Source organism: Rhinatrema bivittatum, chromosome 16 (genome assembly GCF_901001135.1).
Source record: "Rhinatrema bivittatum chromosome 16, aRhiBiv1.1, whole genome shotgun sequence".
Taxonomy (NCBI): Eukaryota; Metazoa; Chordata; class Amphibia; order Gymnophiona; family Rhinatrematidae; genus Rhinatrema; species Rhinatrema bivittatum.
The window spans coordinates 21,903,623-21,920,432 of NC_042630.1; the positions used below are offsets into that span (position 1 = coordinate 21,903,623).

The 16,810-nt window shown below is 45.2% G+C and overlaps 1 protein-coding gene across 3 annotated transcripts in view; it reads left to right on the plus strand.

The window, feature by feature from the left end:
• TFR2 (transferrin receptor 2) overlaps positions 1-16,810 on the plus strand; it is a 69,366-nt gene that overhangs the window by 30,917 nt on the left and 21,639 nt on the right. For all 3 annotated transcript variants that reach the window (XM_029580236.1, XM_029580235.1, XM_029580237.1), the window contains 8 exons: positions 6,452-6,644; positions 10,003-10,143; positions 11,398-11,509; positions 11,948-12,070; positions 12,395-12,511; positions 13,364-13,503; positions 14,112-14,275; positions 16,644-16,763. In XM_029580236.1, coding sequence (XP_029436096.1) covers positions 6,452-6,644; positions 10,003-10,143; positions 11,398-11,509; positions 11,948-12,070; positions 12,395-12,511; positions 13,364-13,503; positions 14,112-14,275; positions 16,644-16,763 — 1,110 coding nt within the window. The remainder of the gene's footprint in view (positions 1-6,451; positions 6,645-10,002; positions 10,144-11,397; positions 11,510-11,947; positions 12,071-12,394; positions 12,512-13,363; positions 13,504-14,111; positions 14,276-16,643; positions 16,764-16,810) is intronic.

A 16,810-nucleotide genomic window follows, 5' to 3' on the forward strand; every position in this document is an offset into this window, starting at 1 on the left:
AGGAATTTCTGATTTCCCCATTATGTTATGTTATTATGTTATGTTATTATCTTATATTATATTATATTACTCATCCTATTCTGTCACTGCTCGTTCTCTTCCCAACATATATATGTCCGTTGCTGTGTGTGGGGGGGTGGGTATTGGGGATGGGATGGATTTATACACTGTAAAACATTTGTTCAATCATGCTTTCTGTTACATTTGGTTTGGACAACTACAGTTATGGACCACTTCAGGTTCTGACACATGTTTTGAGTTTCTAGTTTGTTTCCACTGTATTGTTGCTGTGATTGACAATAAAACTCTATATATAAAAAAAAAAAAAAAACTGAACTGGAAACCGCAATAAGCCAGAGAAACTGTATGCAGTGTAACAAAGGAAAAAGAGAAACATCACCAGTCCTCATAAAACAAATCAAGAAATATAAAATCAATAGCAGTGAAATCATACTAATAAAAATAACAAATAATTTCAAAACAGCTGATGAATGGAATATCTAATAATTAAAAACTCATATAAAAAATTTCCAGACATCAATAAAATATTTCAAATCAGCAGACACAAAGACTCAATAATTCAAAATAAGGATAACAAAATGCTCTGCTCTCAATATCTGGAAATGTATGATTTCCAAGTGCCCCGAGATTGTTGTGAATTAGGAAGAGGAGTGAGACACTTGCAACTTTCTCCTCTCTCACACTCTCTCAATGGCTCACAGGCTCTCAATCACACAATCACTCACATGCTCTCTCTCTCACCAAACGTAGGCTCTCAATCACACACATGCTCTCTCTCTCACCAAACGTAGGCTCTCAATCACACACATGTTCTCTCTCTCTAAACGTAGGCTCTCAATCACACACATGCTCTCACTCTCTCTCCTATACACATAGGATCTTAACTATGCATACACATGCAGGTTCTCAATCACACATTTACGCACATGATGTCTCATACACAAAGGATCTCAATCACACACACATGGTCTCTTTCATAAAGACAGGTTCTCAATCACTCACTTACATACATGCTCTCTCTCAATCACTCGGGGTCTCAAATACATATGCTTGCTCATTCACTCACTTTCTCCCCCCACCGAACTAGCAACAACAACAGCTCTTGCAGCCTTGAGAAAGGAGTTTATTTATTTATTTAAATCTTTTCTATACCGACATTCATGAACAGTGTCACATCATATCGGTTTACAAGGAACCAGGGGGTATAACTTGACAACCTTTTAACAAGAGGCAAAGTTACAAAAAACAAGGTGACATGAACTTGGGGGCTAAGGTAGCAGGAAAACAAAGGATAGAGGAGTTAACTAAAACAAAATGAACTGTGGATTAGGTGTGCCATTGGCATGCTCCTCTTTTTGCTCTGGGCCATGCTGCTCTTCTCCTGCGGGCCGACGCTGCATGCATTTGTACCTAGCATGATCTCTTCTTCCCGCGCGCACGGCCACTGCATGCCGCTTCCTCTTCCAGGTCGCAGGAAGAAGAGATCATGATGCTAGTACCGCCGAGTGCTTCTCCCAGCTCTTCTGCCGCGTTCCACCTAGACGGAGGAAGAGTTTGAATCTCGCTGGGGCAGGAGGAGCAGCTGGTCCAGTGGGGAACTGGGAAGTGTGGTGACACACCTGCGTGGGCTTGGCGACATACTGATGTGTCATGTCACACCGGTTGAGAACCGCTGCTCTAGATCCCGACCAGTGCCTACACACTAGCAGAAATTAAACAGACCTTCACCATAAAGTAGTAATACAAAAACTGAACTGGAAACCGCAACAAGTTAGACTATCTTTGCAGTGCAACAATGGAAAAACAGAAACATTATAATTCCTCACAAAACATCAAACAAAATCTGGAAATATAAATCATCAATAAAAGTAAAAGCAGACTAATAAACATAACATTTCAAAGAGGCTGACAAACCGAATAACCACCAATGATTTAAAACTCATATAAATTTTCCAAGAAACCAATAAAATATTTCAAAACAGCAGCCACAAACACCAGCCAATACTTACAATTTAAATAGATGAAAAATCATTTGCTGTCCTTACCTGGGATCTTTTGCCTTCCAGCCGCTCTGAGAGTGTCCTGAATTAGCAGGGAAGAGGAGAGGGGTTGCTGCTCGCCACCTCCCCCCTCATACACGCAGGCTCTGTCACAGAACCCGCTCTCTCACTCGCTTCCTCCCCATCAGAAGCACAAGTCCCGGCGAGCAACCTCCTCTGTTGGCCCCTGCGGCAGGCGGCAGCCTTCGTCTCTCTGGAGGCGGCGGGAACTCCTGCTTCGGGCGGGAGGCTGCGCTGCCGCTTCTTCTCCTGCTCCCGCTCTCCTACGCCGCGCGTGCCTGCAGCCCGCGCGCCTCTTTCTGCTGCTTCTGACCGCGAGCGCCCGGCGCCTCGTTCTTCCCGCCCGCGCGGACCCACTGCTTTCTCTTCCGGCCGCGCGGGCGGGATGCAGGATAAGCCATGCCGAGACAGCCTTGTACTTCCACCGGCTCTGATGAAGAGCCTTCCTTCTTTTAAGCATGTTGCCCAGTTTAATCTGTCTTCCTGTTTGACAGCTTTCTTTCAGCTTTTTGGCGGATTTTTTTTTTTTAATTAACTCTATTAGGTTAGTAATGCCACTTGGTCTAGGGCAGGTATAGAGCAGTTGTGCCCAGTAGAATTAAACCAACTGATATCCTATGATAAACTTTCCAGTTTGGCACTGAGATTTCTGTTAAAAAGTAGAACATGTAGCTTTCTTCTGGTCTTTTCAACATTTTCATGAGCAAAATAAAGGAAGTGCACAGGCTCCCGAAAGACAGGCCTAAAGGGTCCAAAGGATATTTCTGGTTTGCTCTCGTTTTCGAGACCAATCATTTCCATCAACTCCGGCCACAGGAACGAGCCAGACCTTGGGGAGGTTGCAGTCTTGGCCTCAGTCCTATCGTGGCCACAGCGCAAACCGGGATGGCTCCAGCCAAGAGCCTAGTAGTGCCAAATCCTCACAATGAGGTGAGGCCGACCCACTCCTTCGTCTCAGCCATTAGAGGTCGGTTGACTCATTTTAATGAGGAATGAGTCAAAATCAATTCGGAGCGGTGAGTTCTAAGTGTGATAGAACGAGGTTATGCATTAGATTTGCTCAGCTGTTAAGTGACCTATTTATGGTATCCCTCTGTGCTTCACCAGCAAAAGTCATTCAGCGGACCCATCCAGAGATTGAGAATGTTGGAGGCCATGATTCCCATTCCCTGAGAGGAACGAGGGACAGGAAGGTATTCCATTTACTCTGTGGTTCCGAAAAAGGAAGAAACCTTTTGTCTAATTCTGGATTTAAAGGTCAACATGGCTCTCAAAGTCCCCCATTTCCAAATGTAAACTCTCAGGTCTGTCATAGCTACGGTGCGAAGTGGGGAATTCCTGGCTTCTCTGGAGCTAATGGAAGCGTATCTACACATTGGGATCCACCGAGATCAGCAGAGGTACCTCAGATTTGTGATCCTCGGGAAGCATTTTCAGTTTTGCGCTTTTCCATTTGGTCTAGCCACAGCGCCATGGTATCGTCAGCCCTTAGAAAGGAGGGTGTCCTAGTGCACCCATTTCTAGACGACTGGTTCATCCAGGCAAAGTCCTTTGCAAGTAGATGGTGGAGATGGTTATCCGCCGCTTGAGATCCCTAGAGCCATCTTTCTCCTTCACAGGTTCTGGAGTTCTTAGGTGTGCGCTTCGATACCTGTGTGGTATCCAACACAGGAGTGGGTGACCAAGCTGTGCAATTGGCTCTGGAGAGATTTCTTCCTCTTCTACGCAACTGGGTAGTCAGGGTCCTGTCGGATGGTGTGACAACAGTGGCCTGCATCAACCATCAGGGAAGAGCCAGGAGTCGGTCAGTGGCTCTGGAAGCAGAGACACTGATGGCCTGGGCGGTGTAACATATGACACTAATAAGGTGTCTCACATTGCAGGGTCTGTCAATGTGCAAACGGATTTTCTCAGTAGGCGGTAATTGGATCCCGGGGAGTGGGAGCTATCAGTCAATTCCATGGACCTTATCTCTCGCAAATGGAGCATGCCTCATATGGATCTGATGGCAACACAGAGGAATGTCAAGGCTCTGCGTTTCTTCAGTCGCAGAAGAGAGCTTGGAGTATAAGGATTCGATGCCTTGGTGCTCTACGTGTTTCCTCCATGGTCTCTGGTGGGCAAGGTTCTCAGGAGGATAGAGCACCTAGAGCGCCACCCAGGAAAGATAAAGCTAGTTGCGCTGGAGTGGCTGCGGAGGCCTTGGTTTGCAGATTTGGTCCATCTAGCAGTGCATGAGCCCCTGAGATTGAGTCACCTGCCAAATCTTCTATGATAGGGCCCTATATTTTTCGATCAAGTGGATTGCTTTTGTCTAGTGGCTTGACTTTTGAAAGGAGGTGATTGAGAAAGAAAGGCTATCCGTAATGGAGAATGGATAGCCTTCTTTCTCAATCACCTCCTTTCTCCATGTATTGTATTTTTTGTCTAATGGAAGTCCCAAGCAGGATAAAAGGGACTATACTAGATAATAAATTTGCCTTATATATATGGTAATATTCTCCCCCAATTATGTTTTATGTATAACAATAATGATTTTTTACTTTGGATATGTAAAAGATTGCTTTAAATATTGTCATACATATTTGTAGAGTATTGCATGATGTAACTATTAAAAAATAATAAAGAATAAATTAAAAAAAAAAGAAAGGCAATCCGGAGGAGGTTATTTCTACTGTGTTGAGGGCTCGTAAAACCTCTACCTCCTGATGTATGGCTGGGTCTGGAGAGTTTTGCAAATCTTCATTTATGGAACAGGGACCTGATCCTCGCCAAGCATCCGTTGCAGAGATTTTGAATTTTTTACAGAGAGGTCTGGCAAAAGATTTGTTCTTCAGTTCTTGTTCTTGGGCTGCTTGCAGGGCAAGACTCATGGATCATCTCTGACAGCGCTTACGGATATGGTGTGTTTCCTCTGAGGAGCAAAGCTCTTGCGCCCCCCTGTTTGTCAGGTGTGTGCTTCCTGGAGTCTTAACTTGGTCCTCAGAGGCATGTGTGAAGCACTGTTTGAGCCTCTTAAGAGGACCACCATAAAAGATTTGACTTTGAAGGTGGTTTTTCTGGTTGCAATTAGTTCAGCCAGAAGAGTATCTGAACTTCAAGCGTTGTCATGCAGGGAACCCTTTTTTGAGGATTTCGGATTCTGGGATCTCTCTGAGGATGGTTCCAGCTTTTCTGACAAAGGTAGTTACATTGTTCCACTTAAGTCAGTCAATGGAACTCCCAGCGTTTACACATCTAGCATTTAATGCACGTCATGCGAAGGAATTGAGACGTCTAGATGTCAGAAAAGAGAGTTTCAGGGTGATGGACCACCTTTTTTTATAACCACCTTTTTGTACTAAAGTGTGGTGCGAAAAAGGGTTATAAAAAAAAAAAAGCATCAAAGGCCACAGTAGCGCGTTGGTTGAAAGAGGCAATTGGTTTCGCATATATCTGTCGAAGTCGCCCGGTCCCGGAGAGCTTAAGGGCGCATTCTACGCATTTGCAGGCAGCGTCCTGGGCTGAACGCCAGCTGGTTTTGCCACAAGAGATTTGCAGGGCGGCTACTTGGAAGTCTTTGCATACTTTTTCAAGGCACTACTGATTGGATGTCCAGGCACCGGATGTAGGCAACTTTGGTAAAAGTGTTCTGCGAGCGGGACTCTCACATTCCCACCCCATTTAGGGAAGCTTTGGTACATCCCAGGAGTCTGGACTGATCTGGGTACATGCAGGGAAAGGAAAATTGGTTCTTACCTGCTAATTTTCATTCTTGTAGTACTATGATCAGTCCAGGCGCCCGCCTGCTGGGGGTTCAGGAGTCTCTGGAGAGTCCGCTCGATCTGATCTTCTTATTTGCGAATTTGTTCTGAAGATTGGTTACAAGTTTTTTGATTATATATTTTCTGCTTGGGTACTGATAAATACTGAAGTGATGCAGGTGGCACACCGGGTTAAGAGACGCTGCCTTCAAAACCTTTTCTGTCTTCATTTGCTGGAAGGGAGGCAAATTCCCGGAGTCTGGACTGATCTGAGGTACTACAAGAATGAAATTAGCAGGTAAGAATCAGTTTTCCTATGCTGAGCTCTAGTCAAAACAGCCAAAAATAGGGTCTCCAACTGGTTCCATTTCATAAGTTTTTGCCCCACTGCATGTGGACTTGTAGGACAGAGATCTCAAATTAAATCCTTGAGACTCTCACCCTGGTCTAGTTTTCAGGCTAATAAAATTTGCAAACCTAACCTGTTTCTTAATGCAAAAAATGATCTCATGAATATTCATTGCAGGTCCCCTGAAAACCCTTGACCAGTGAAGGACTGAAATTTGGGAAACCACTGGCTTCCTCGACCTGGTGTTGATGACCATCCTTTTTCTGTTTTACCATTAGCTTTCCTTTTTGGCTACTTGGCTACTGGATCGTGCCAGTCTTGCGTGGATTCCCGCACTGAGTACCTGGTAGAGAGTGATGAGCCAGACAAATCCCTGCCAGACTTCCAGAAGACGGTCCTGTATTGGAGTGACCTGAAGCAGATGTTCCAAAAGTATCTCAACACTGAGGAGCAGTTTGGCAAGACCATCAAGTGAGTCATCCATCTCCAGACCACCATGTCCATCCAGGTTGCAAAAAGTAAGGGGGCCAAAAAGCTCCAGGTTATATGGGTCAGGCCTTGCACCCATTATTTGCCTGGAGATGCAGTTCTGATTTCCCTAAGAACAGCAAGAACTATATCTCCGAGCATGCTCTGATGGGGGGGGGGGGGGGGGGGGGGGGGGGGGGGTAACACCAGGATCCACTTAGCCTGTCCCTTATGCCATGGAGCTATCTAGTCACCATAATGGAAAGAGTCTGCCATAACGCTTACAGACTCTGGTCCTGGCAATGCTTCACAAAATATTATTCTGTCCTTGCTGTATGTTTAACAGTGTAGAGCTAGTCAAATAGTTAACCTTGGTTCAGATTATGTAAGGATGTCTTCTTAAATTCCATAACTTGATTGAACAGGCAAGAGGAGCTGTAAAACACACTGCTTAATGGAGCAAAGCGGCTGCTGCAGAATCTCTGAGCAGAACAGTTAACATGAGCCCTTCTGGTAATACTTCTGTTGAAGCAATGTTGATAAAAAGCAATGCCTTCAGTAGGCTCTGGAGAGGGACCAGGGAATGGATTTAGGATTTTGCTGCTCCTGGGCACTATTGCTGCTTCCCCTCCCCCCCCCCCCCCCCAAACATAAGGGGCTGATACAGGGTAGCAAAGGATTGTTCTCTGCTAAATGAGAATCAGCAGAGCTGGAAGGGAGCAAATCTTAGCCAGCCTACTGCCCCTTAATGTTTGCCGTCTTTGGTACAGGCATAATGGGTGCCTATTGAAAAATCCAGGGATGGGTGAAACTGGGACACAGGCCTCTCTGAATTGCTTGCCCCCAAATGGAGAATTGTGTTGGTGCAAGAGAAAAAGGGCAGGGGAGGATTCGCCTATCGGGCTTCGGGCATGCCCCGATGTGCCGGTTCACCCAATCACGTGACGGGTGTTGGTCACAGAGGCTTCCATGCCTGTGGAGCCGCTGCGACCACCACCAGGTCCCCAGGGCTTCTTGCACAGTAGGAGCCTCCTCCTCAATATATATTTATATTTAGGCTATTCAAAACGTCTTTCGTCTTCTTACAGTATGGGCACAATTATTTGCTGAAAGTCATCTCGCGGTTGACATCGAGTGCCCGGATGTGGCTGGTGATCGTGGTGCGTTCCTCTGCATTGCTGGTGGGCGCCGTGGCCTCCCTTAGCCGGCGAGAAACCGGGTGGCCAAAAGCACGATTACAGAGGTTCTTGTTTCCCTTCAGCTGTCTGCTCGTTTTTCGCACAGTTCCCTATCCTCTTGCGGCACTCTTGGATCCTCTCCCCCACCTTCAGCCACCTCTCCTCCCTGGCTCTGCCTCTTGGCAGGAGGCGGCCAGGAGATGTTTTAGGAGCTGGTGTAATATTTTCAGTGTTGCATTTTCATAGGTAAGGTTGTTACTGTTTGAGTGCTGGCATTTAGTGCTATTTTGGTATGAGAGGTTTACTATATTGTAATTGTAATTCAGTTTACTCAAGATTTTCCAAGGGCAAAGCTCACACCCAACACGTGTAACAATAGGCCTAATACCATATGGGCTCCAAGAGTCAGAGAGAAAGGGATATCCCATAGAGGAGCCACCGGGGGATAAAGATGAGGTCATGGACCCATCAGAAGGGGAGATCCCTGTGGCTGAAAGGGATGGCCCCCAAAGTAGTCCAACTCATTCATAAGGAGGAGTTATTTTATGATTTCCCAGACTCTAAAAGAGCTTGGGAGTAAGGAAGTACAGGAAGAATTTGAGTATGGGGATGATGATCCTATCATGGAAGGGCTCCGGGGACCAGCTAGGGCCTTTCCTTTTCACTGCACAATTTAGAAGATGGCTTTAAGGGAGTGGCATACACCTAAAAGTTGGCAGAGCAATGGCAAAGCTTTATCCACTGCTGGATGACGTGTTGGAGCTTTTAAAGCTGCTCAAGGTGGACAGTAACCAAGAAGACTATTCTGGTAGCGGGTTCGACGGCGCCAAAGGATTCTCAGGACCGTGAGTGGATGTTTGAAGCCTTTGCCTTGGGCATACAAGCAGCGGTGTGCAGCAGCTTCACGACGCAGGCTGGCTTATGCTGGGTTCAGCATTCTCAAGCGAAAAAGTCAGGAGCCCCCGCTGTCATCCAAACAGATGGAACACTTGGAGGTTGCAGTAGCCCATATTGCTAATGCTTTGTATGATCTTCAGCTGTTTCCGCAAGGGGGCTTTTATGGCTGTGCAAATGGGCGGCAGATGTGTGGTCCAAGTCACAGCTGGGTGGCCTTCCCTTCAAGGGCATACCTCTCTTTGGAGAAGGCCTTGAGGAACTGGTGAAGCACTTGGGATATAATCGACAACTTATAGGTGTATTATTGGAAACAACAGTGGTATATGCGATTTGGAATTTGATGAAGCGGAGAGTTTCAGTTCCAGGCATTAAAATTCAAGTGGATGTTGAGTGTGTAATCATACAACTGGGAAGATTAACATCAGAATGAAGGAGAAACACATTAATAAAACGTCCCCGGAGGAAGTCAAATGATGGCGAAACATATGGGACCCTGATGTTGGGCGTATTAAATAGAGTGAATTATACATATACATTTTTGGATGTGATATAGAGTAAAAGTGGTGGTCCAAGGAAGCAAACCGGTAACCGATCCAATGTGACGAACAACAGAAGAATGAAAGGATGGATCGGTAAAAATGGACTTTTATTGGAACTTGCCCGACTCTGGCCGAGTTTCGCTCTGCCGAGCTGCCTCAGGGGCTTGTTGAGCCAGAAACTTGGCTCTATATACTTGTGCTGATTTCCTAGGATGAAGGAATATGAGTGAACACACCGAATCCGGGCTTGTCACTTGTAATTCATCAATCACTTGTGTGAACAGTATTGAAGCAATTCTTTGTTGAACTTGCACCGGTCACATACTGCTCTGACAAACACTGCAAGAAATATTGGTGTGACGTAATAAACATACACTAGCTTAAGTACTGTGAGTCAGTAAAGCTTTTTTTCTTTGTCCCCATCTTCTGGTAGGAGCGAGAAAAACGTGCATCTGGACTGATCTGTGGGATTCTAGGAACAAAAATTTGTAGGTAGGAACCAATTTTCCTATTGTCACCTGATCCTGATCAGCAAGGACAGACCGAGCCAGTCTTGGTGTTTTCCCATTGTTTGTAGGGTGCTATAGTTCAAGTTTATCTAAAACTACCAGTCCAGAAATGCAATGAGGAAAGAGGGGGAAACCGGGTTGGCTGAGCCTGCATTAATGTAATTAAGGAGGGAACCCATCCATTAATGTAAAATGGACCTGTATCTAACTATCTCTTTGTATCCTCCCTTTCCTCTAGGAGAGTCAGTCGGGTGCACCATCCAGCCGGCTCAGATGAGATGACTTTAATGGCCCATGAGATTATGGCCTATTTCTCCAAGTACAAGCTAGACCACACTTGGGCAGACACTCACTACGTGGGGCTGCAGTTCCCGAACAGGTGAGGCCCAAGCAGACTCTCCAGCATTCTGTAGGAAAGCTCTGTAAGATGGAGCTCTGGTGATACGGAGAGAGTGAGTTGCCTACATCTGTTATGGAGGAGCAGTGATAAAGGTGGCCTTGTGAAAATCACGAGGCAGAAAGATTGTCACCATTCTTAGCCAACTATGATATAACCTTTCTGCTTAATAGGGCAGGAGCTTATATGACTGTTAATTGTAAGGCAATTGAGTTCCATCTAAAGATAGGATTACTAGATAATTGTGTAGCATGTGTTCCTTTATTGTGCTTAGTATTATATACCCATGCATGTCTGGAGGGGTTGCCACTGCCCTAGAGGCAATCTAAGATTGAGCTCAAGGATCTCAAGTGGCATGCTAGAAGTCTGAATAGTAAGATTGGCTAGTTAGAATGTATGGTTCTATACAAGGATGTCTCTATGTCTATAATGTGTATGTCATTTCAGAGACATGGTGGAAGGAAGACAACCAATGGAACATTGTGATACCAGGGTATAAATTATGTCGACATGTTAGGGCATATTGTATCAGTGAAGGGGTAGTACTATATGTAAAAGATGGCATATAATCAAGCATGACCAAAATGCACCATGGAATCCTTATGGATAGAAATTCCATATGTGATGGGTAAAAGTATAGCAGTAGGTGTATACTGAAATTAAAAAATCAAATGAATTTAGTAATACAATAATAATGGCCCCAGTATTGATTGGGTCAATGTCTCTTTAGGACGTGCTAGAGAGGTTAAGGTTTTAGATGCCATAAATGGTTGCTTCAGGGAGCATCTGGGTCAAAGAACTGATGAGAAGGGCAGCAACTTTAGACCTAGTTCTCAGTGGAACGTACGGCCTGGTACAAGTGGTTACTGTGGTGGCGCTGCTAAGCAATAGCGATCATAATGCAATCAAATTTGGCATACGCGCTGGAGGGAGAACATTAAATAAAAATACTGCAGTAGCATATAACTCTAAAAAGGGAGACTGTAGTTAAAAAAACAACCCTAAAATGAGCAGTTATAAGGATTAAAAGTTTACATAAAGCATGAACATTGTTTATCTGGAAGCCCAGATAAAATGTGTTCAGTAGACCTTGGCTTTTCTTATGTTCTTATGCTTGAGGTCTCTCAGTGAGCGAAGGCATGGAGTTTCTCTGGGATCATGGCTTTATGCTTTCACATTGGTGACAGGCTGTTTTTATCAACTGTATCTCACTCTTCTCAAATGTCTTCTACACAGGTCAAACCCCAACTCCCTGCAATTTGTGAACAGGAGTGGGATGGTCCTTGAGAATGTAATAATAGAGGACCCAGATGTTTACTGCCCCTACAGTGCCAGTGGCAACACCACGGTATGCAAAACTCACATGCAACCCACCCAGCTGTCAGTACCTTCAAGATACCCCTTCCCTGTGTAGTACGGCTACAGAAACACTCTGGATTTGGCACACTATCAATCAGTATCCCTATGGTGATGCTCTGGACTTAGCACACTATAGAGCACTATTCCCAAGATAATACTTTAGATATGGCAAACTATAGTTTGAAGCCCTTGTGGTGACACACTATAATGCATAATCTCATTAGTAACGCTCTAGATTTGATACACTGTAGTGTGGTATTTTTGTAAAGATAGGGAACTCTTAATATAATATTTGTGTGTATTTAAATATTTCAGCCTTACAATGTTATCATGAGCTGCTTGGCCATTAGTCACCAGTGATTGGCTTTATGCCTACTGGCATGCCTTACATTGTCTATTGCTAAACAGTCCCTCTCGATTCCTGCAGGGGGGGCTGGTGTATGCCAACTATGGCCAGAAGGAAGACTTCCAGCTGCTGCAGGTCCAAGGCCCCAGCCCCAAGGGCCAACTGGTGATTGTGAGAGTGGGGAAAATTAGCTTTGCTGAGAAGGTAAGGAACCTTGGCCGTGTAATAATAATTATACACCTAGTGGAAAGAGGCCCAGTCTCATCACATAATAAATAGTTCCCCCCCCCCTCCCTGCCTGCTGTGTAATGAGGGAATGGATGCTGACTTGCCTTTCTGCCTTCCATCCTCTCTCTTTCCTTTCCTCCCTCTCATTCTACCACTTTCCCTTTTGCCCCCTTTCCCTTCTTCTCCCTTGCTTCCTCTCACCTTTTTGCCTCTCTTCCTCCTCCCTGCATCCATCCTTTCTTCATTTCTGCCTCTTTCCCTCCCTCCCTCCCTCTTTCTTTCTCGCTGTTGAATTCATAGGTTGCTAATGCCGAGGCCTTTGGGGCCACAGGTGTCCTGATTTACCCCGACCTGTCTGACTTCCTTCTGGATCCAAGGGGGTATGGGCTGCCCAGGAGCACAGCTATATACGGACACGTAAGTACTAAGTGGGCATAAAAGGAACATTTAAGAGGTAAATTTTCAGCTGCTAGCTGGCCAGCAAAGTTAGGCGAATAAACTTATCTGGCTAACTTAACTGGAATATTTATCAGCGTGGAATAAGTTTATCCAGTGAACCTTAGGAATGCTCTTCGGCACTCCTGAACTTAGCTGGCTATGTTAGCTGGCTAATGCCGGAAGTTGGTGTTATCTGGATAAGTGCTCTCTGTCCTGGAATGTTCCGGACTTATCTAACGTTTCTTAGCTGTATAAAAAGTTAGCTGGCTAAATCCAGGGAGCTCAGACCGGGGGGGATTTTAAATCCTGCAGTTTGTCCGGCAACGTCCAGGACTTAAGCCAGACAAATCACTTTCAGCTTTGACCACTTCAAGCAGTGGTTTTCAACCTAGTCCTCAGGGAACACTTAACCAGTCCGTTTTTCAGGATATCTACAATGAGTATGCATGAGATAGATTTGCATGCACTGCCTCATTTGCATGCAAATCTATCTTGTTTATTTTTATTGTGGATATCCTGAAAACCTGACTAGCTTGGCGTGTCCCGAGGACTGGGTTGAGAACCACCGCCTTACAGTTCTCAGTATCATTCAGGGCTTGCTCTTAGGGGCTGGGCTCAGACTCCATTCCAAGGGGCATAGGATCCACTTCATGAAATTGCTCCTCCTTATTAGAGACTGAATCTGTAGTCTATCCTAGAGAAGCACAAAATCTGGTTCCTGGGTTTTCTCCTCCCATCAGAGGCTGCACCTAAGGGACACAGAATCTGCTTCCTGATCTTCTGCCACCTCTGATCTGCTCCATTAATTTTGTCTTTCCTCTGGCTCCACAGGTACACATGGGCACTGGGGACCCATACACACCTGGGTTCCCATCCTTCAACCACACCCAGTTCCCCCCCATTGAATCCTCGGGCCTTCCGAAAATTCTAGCACAGCCTATCAGTGCCAATGCTGCTCAGAAGCTGTTGAGGTAAAACTTTGCTCTATTTGTCTGGCACAGATATAACAGGAGAGGCACATTACAGCACGTGCAAGGCGGTCATCTCCAACTACACCAGCAACAGCTGGCTGCCACTAAGTGTGGAAAGCTGCGAACTCTGCTGAGTACCCTCCCATCACCCACTGGTGATAATGCTCATCACATAGTAACTATAGTAGATGATATCAGACAAGGACTAGCTGGCCCATTTAATCCCACCAGTGAGCGCCATGCATTGATGAGAATACTGGCTAATAAATGTCATCTACTGCTAAGCGTGCCCATTATCTGCTGCTGTTTCCATTAGTCACCTGTTACGGTGGGTGAGAGTGTTTTACAGTGGTGAGAGTGCCCATCACTTGCAGAAAGAGTATCAGGGGTGTCAATTCTTGATGGGTGTACCTGTTACCCAGTGATGAACATTTCCAGCTGTCAGCCATTGATAATTGTGCCCGACAACTGCACAGTGGTAAGAAGGTGACATTGGAAATCAATTCCCTGTTTGGAAGGTAGAACTAGCTCCCTGAGTACAGTCAGAGAAAAACATATGAAAGGAGCAGGATGCACATCATTACATCCTTGTCCTCCTCCTGTTTCAGTGCTCTTATAGGCCCTCCTGCCCCAGTGGAATGGAGGGTCTCATACAGGCTGGGCTCCAGCTTCAGCGACCCTGACAGACAACTCAAGCTCGAGGTGAACAATTACAAGTCATCCGTCATGATCAACAACATCTTTGGATGCATTGAGGGTCGGGTGGAACCTGGTGAGTCTGAGCCATCTCCTGGGTTGCAGGCTTTCCAGCATCCTTGGATTCCGCACTGTCCAACAAGGCACAACCGACCATGGATGCTGGTTATTGACTCTCCCATTGGGGCAAGCCATCCTCGATCCATGAGAAAGGAAAAAGTAATCTGAGAGTCATAGATGTGCTGTCCCCTTGACTATCTGGCATCTGATCAAGTTCTTGTGCGCGGCAGAGCTTGATCAGTCCCTTCTCATGCCCTGTCCACAGGAACTGTGGTGGGGTCCTCCAAGACAGAAAATTTCCTTGCCAGTTTAACAGCTATTCAGTAAGGAGGTGGCTCTGGTACTTCCTTTAATCAATGTGATTTAAAAAAAAAAGGGATTTTAGTGACACTGAGAAATGGAGAAAAATGGGATTGGAAGGGACCATAGGATATCATCTAAGATCATACAGAGGAGCAATGTTCATGACATTTCTACATGGGTAAATGGTCCCCCATCCTCCCCTCCCCCACAAGTGGTTGTGTTAGTTATTTCCAAGGATGAGGATCCTCCTATTAAAAAAAATATATTTTAGGAGTCCATATATACCTGTGTCAAAATTGTGTTTATTGTCCCCATAATGAGAAGCGAAAGACCCCAGGAGAAATAGGTGAGATAAAGGGAGATAGTGGGATCTGTGATAAGGAGGCAAGATATTTTAACTGTGAAGAAGGGGAAAGTTATGGATCTAAGGTGGGAGATGACATTCATAAATATGAAATGAATATAAACCAATTTACAGAGGAGGATGCAACCAAAGTAATTAAACAGATGAGGGTGGATAAAGCCACGAGACCCAGCGGTGTGTACCCTGGGATCCTGACTAATCTCAAGAGTGTGACCTTGGTACCTCTTGTGGCTCTTTTCAGCTTTGTCTTTGAAAATAAGAGGAGAACAAATGCGCTCCCGATACACAAAAGTGGCAGCAAGGATGAGGCTACCGCGGACTAGTTAGCTCAATGGTAGGAGGCACAATGAGCAAAAATATAGAAATGTTACAGAATAAAAGGGCCTTGAAGGAATACAGTACAGGACATCAGACGACACGGTTTCCAACAAGGGGAACATTTCCAGGCCAACCTGATCGAGTTCCCTAATGAGGCGGCCAAAGTAGTGGATCGGGCCTGTTAGTAGGCGCTGCCCGCCTGGATTTCAGTAAAGCTTTTGACCCTGTTCCCTATGTAAATCTGATAAGCAGGCTGCATGGTATGGGAGTGGGCTAAAGGGTTGTAAACTGGGTGAGAAACCTGTCAAGAGGCAGCAGGTGGTCAATGTAAGTTCACTCGTATCGAAGGCAAAAGTGATGCGTGAGGATTCTTCAGGGCATGGTACGTAGGCCGCTTCTGTTCAGTCTTTTGTCGGTGGCAGTGCTGGGAAACTTGAGGTAAACGTTTGCTTCCTCTGCACTGAGGCCGGCCGGTCCACATCAGTAGGCTATGCAGTCTTACCAGCAGGTGGAGCCGGAGACAACTGACTCTCTGACTTCGCCAACATATAACCCTGCCCTGAGGTCAGCCTGTCAGTATTCTCCGTCTCCGGCAGACGTGCATCTCCCTAGCGGGGCTTGCTTACTGACAACAAGAAAAGGAGAAAAAGACAGAAGAAACAGATTTGAGCTTCTGAGGTGAACCCACTCTGTGCCGTTGCCAGGTTTAGGCTCAAAATAAGAAGAGACATTGGGGGGCTTGGTAGTGAAGTTTAGGGCCTGATTCACTAAATTGTTTTCCCATAGACACAGAATGGGAAAAAAGCCTTAGTGAATCAGGCCCTTAACTTGTCATCCCATGGCTTAATATCAGCCTCATGGTTTTTTAGAAATACATTTCCTGGATGCTAGATCATTCAAGATGGAGCAGTTTTGTTTTACTAAAACTGGCACCTGTTGTGGTTTTATGATTTGGTTATATGCTGGGTCTGGAATTTTTATTTTTTATTTTTTTTTAATATTTTGATGACTTTTATAGGATTTTTAATTATTGTTGTAGAGTTGTATTAGGATTTTAATTATTATTTATGTCAATTTATGATATATCTGTTTTTAGAATAATGCTTTTTAATGTTGATTTTATGCTGTTCTCCGCATTGGGTGAATTTCTCAAAGGCTGAATATAAATAAATAAACCACTTTCTCAATACGTACACACCTTTTTGAGTCCACAAATAAAATAGTATTGATAAATATAAATACAAATAAATAAAACATTGTTTTCAGAGACAGGAGGTGTATATATTTCTCTGAGAGATATTGGTTGGATACACTTACGAGCCTTTTTGTATTAGGATATAAATAAATAAATACATAACCCAGGGACAGGACAATGAAGAGGCTTCCATCATCTTCACAGATCACTACATTGTGATTGGAGCTCAGCGCGACTCCTGGGGCCCTGGAGCTGCCAAGTCCGGGGTAGGCACAGCCATGCTGCTGGAGCTGGCACGCACCTTTGCCACCTTGGTGAAGAATGGTAAGTTGGTTTTGTTTAGCAATCACAGAGAAAGGGAAGGTGCAAAA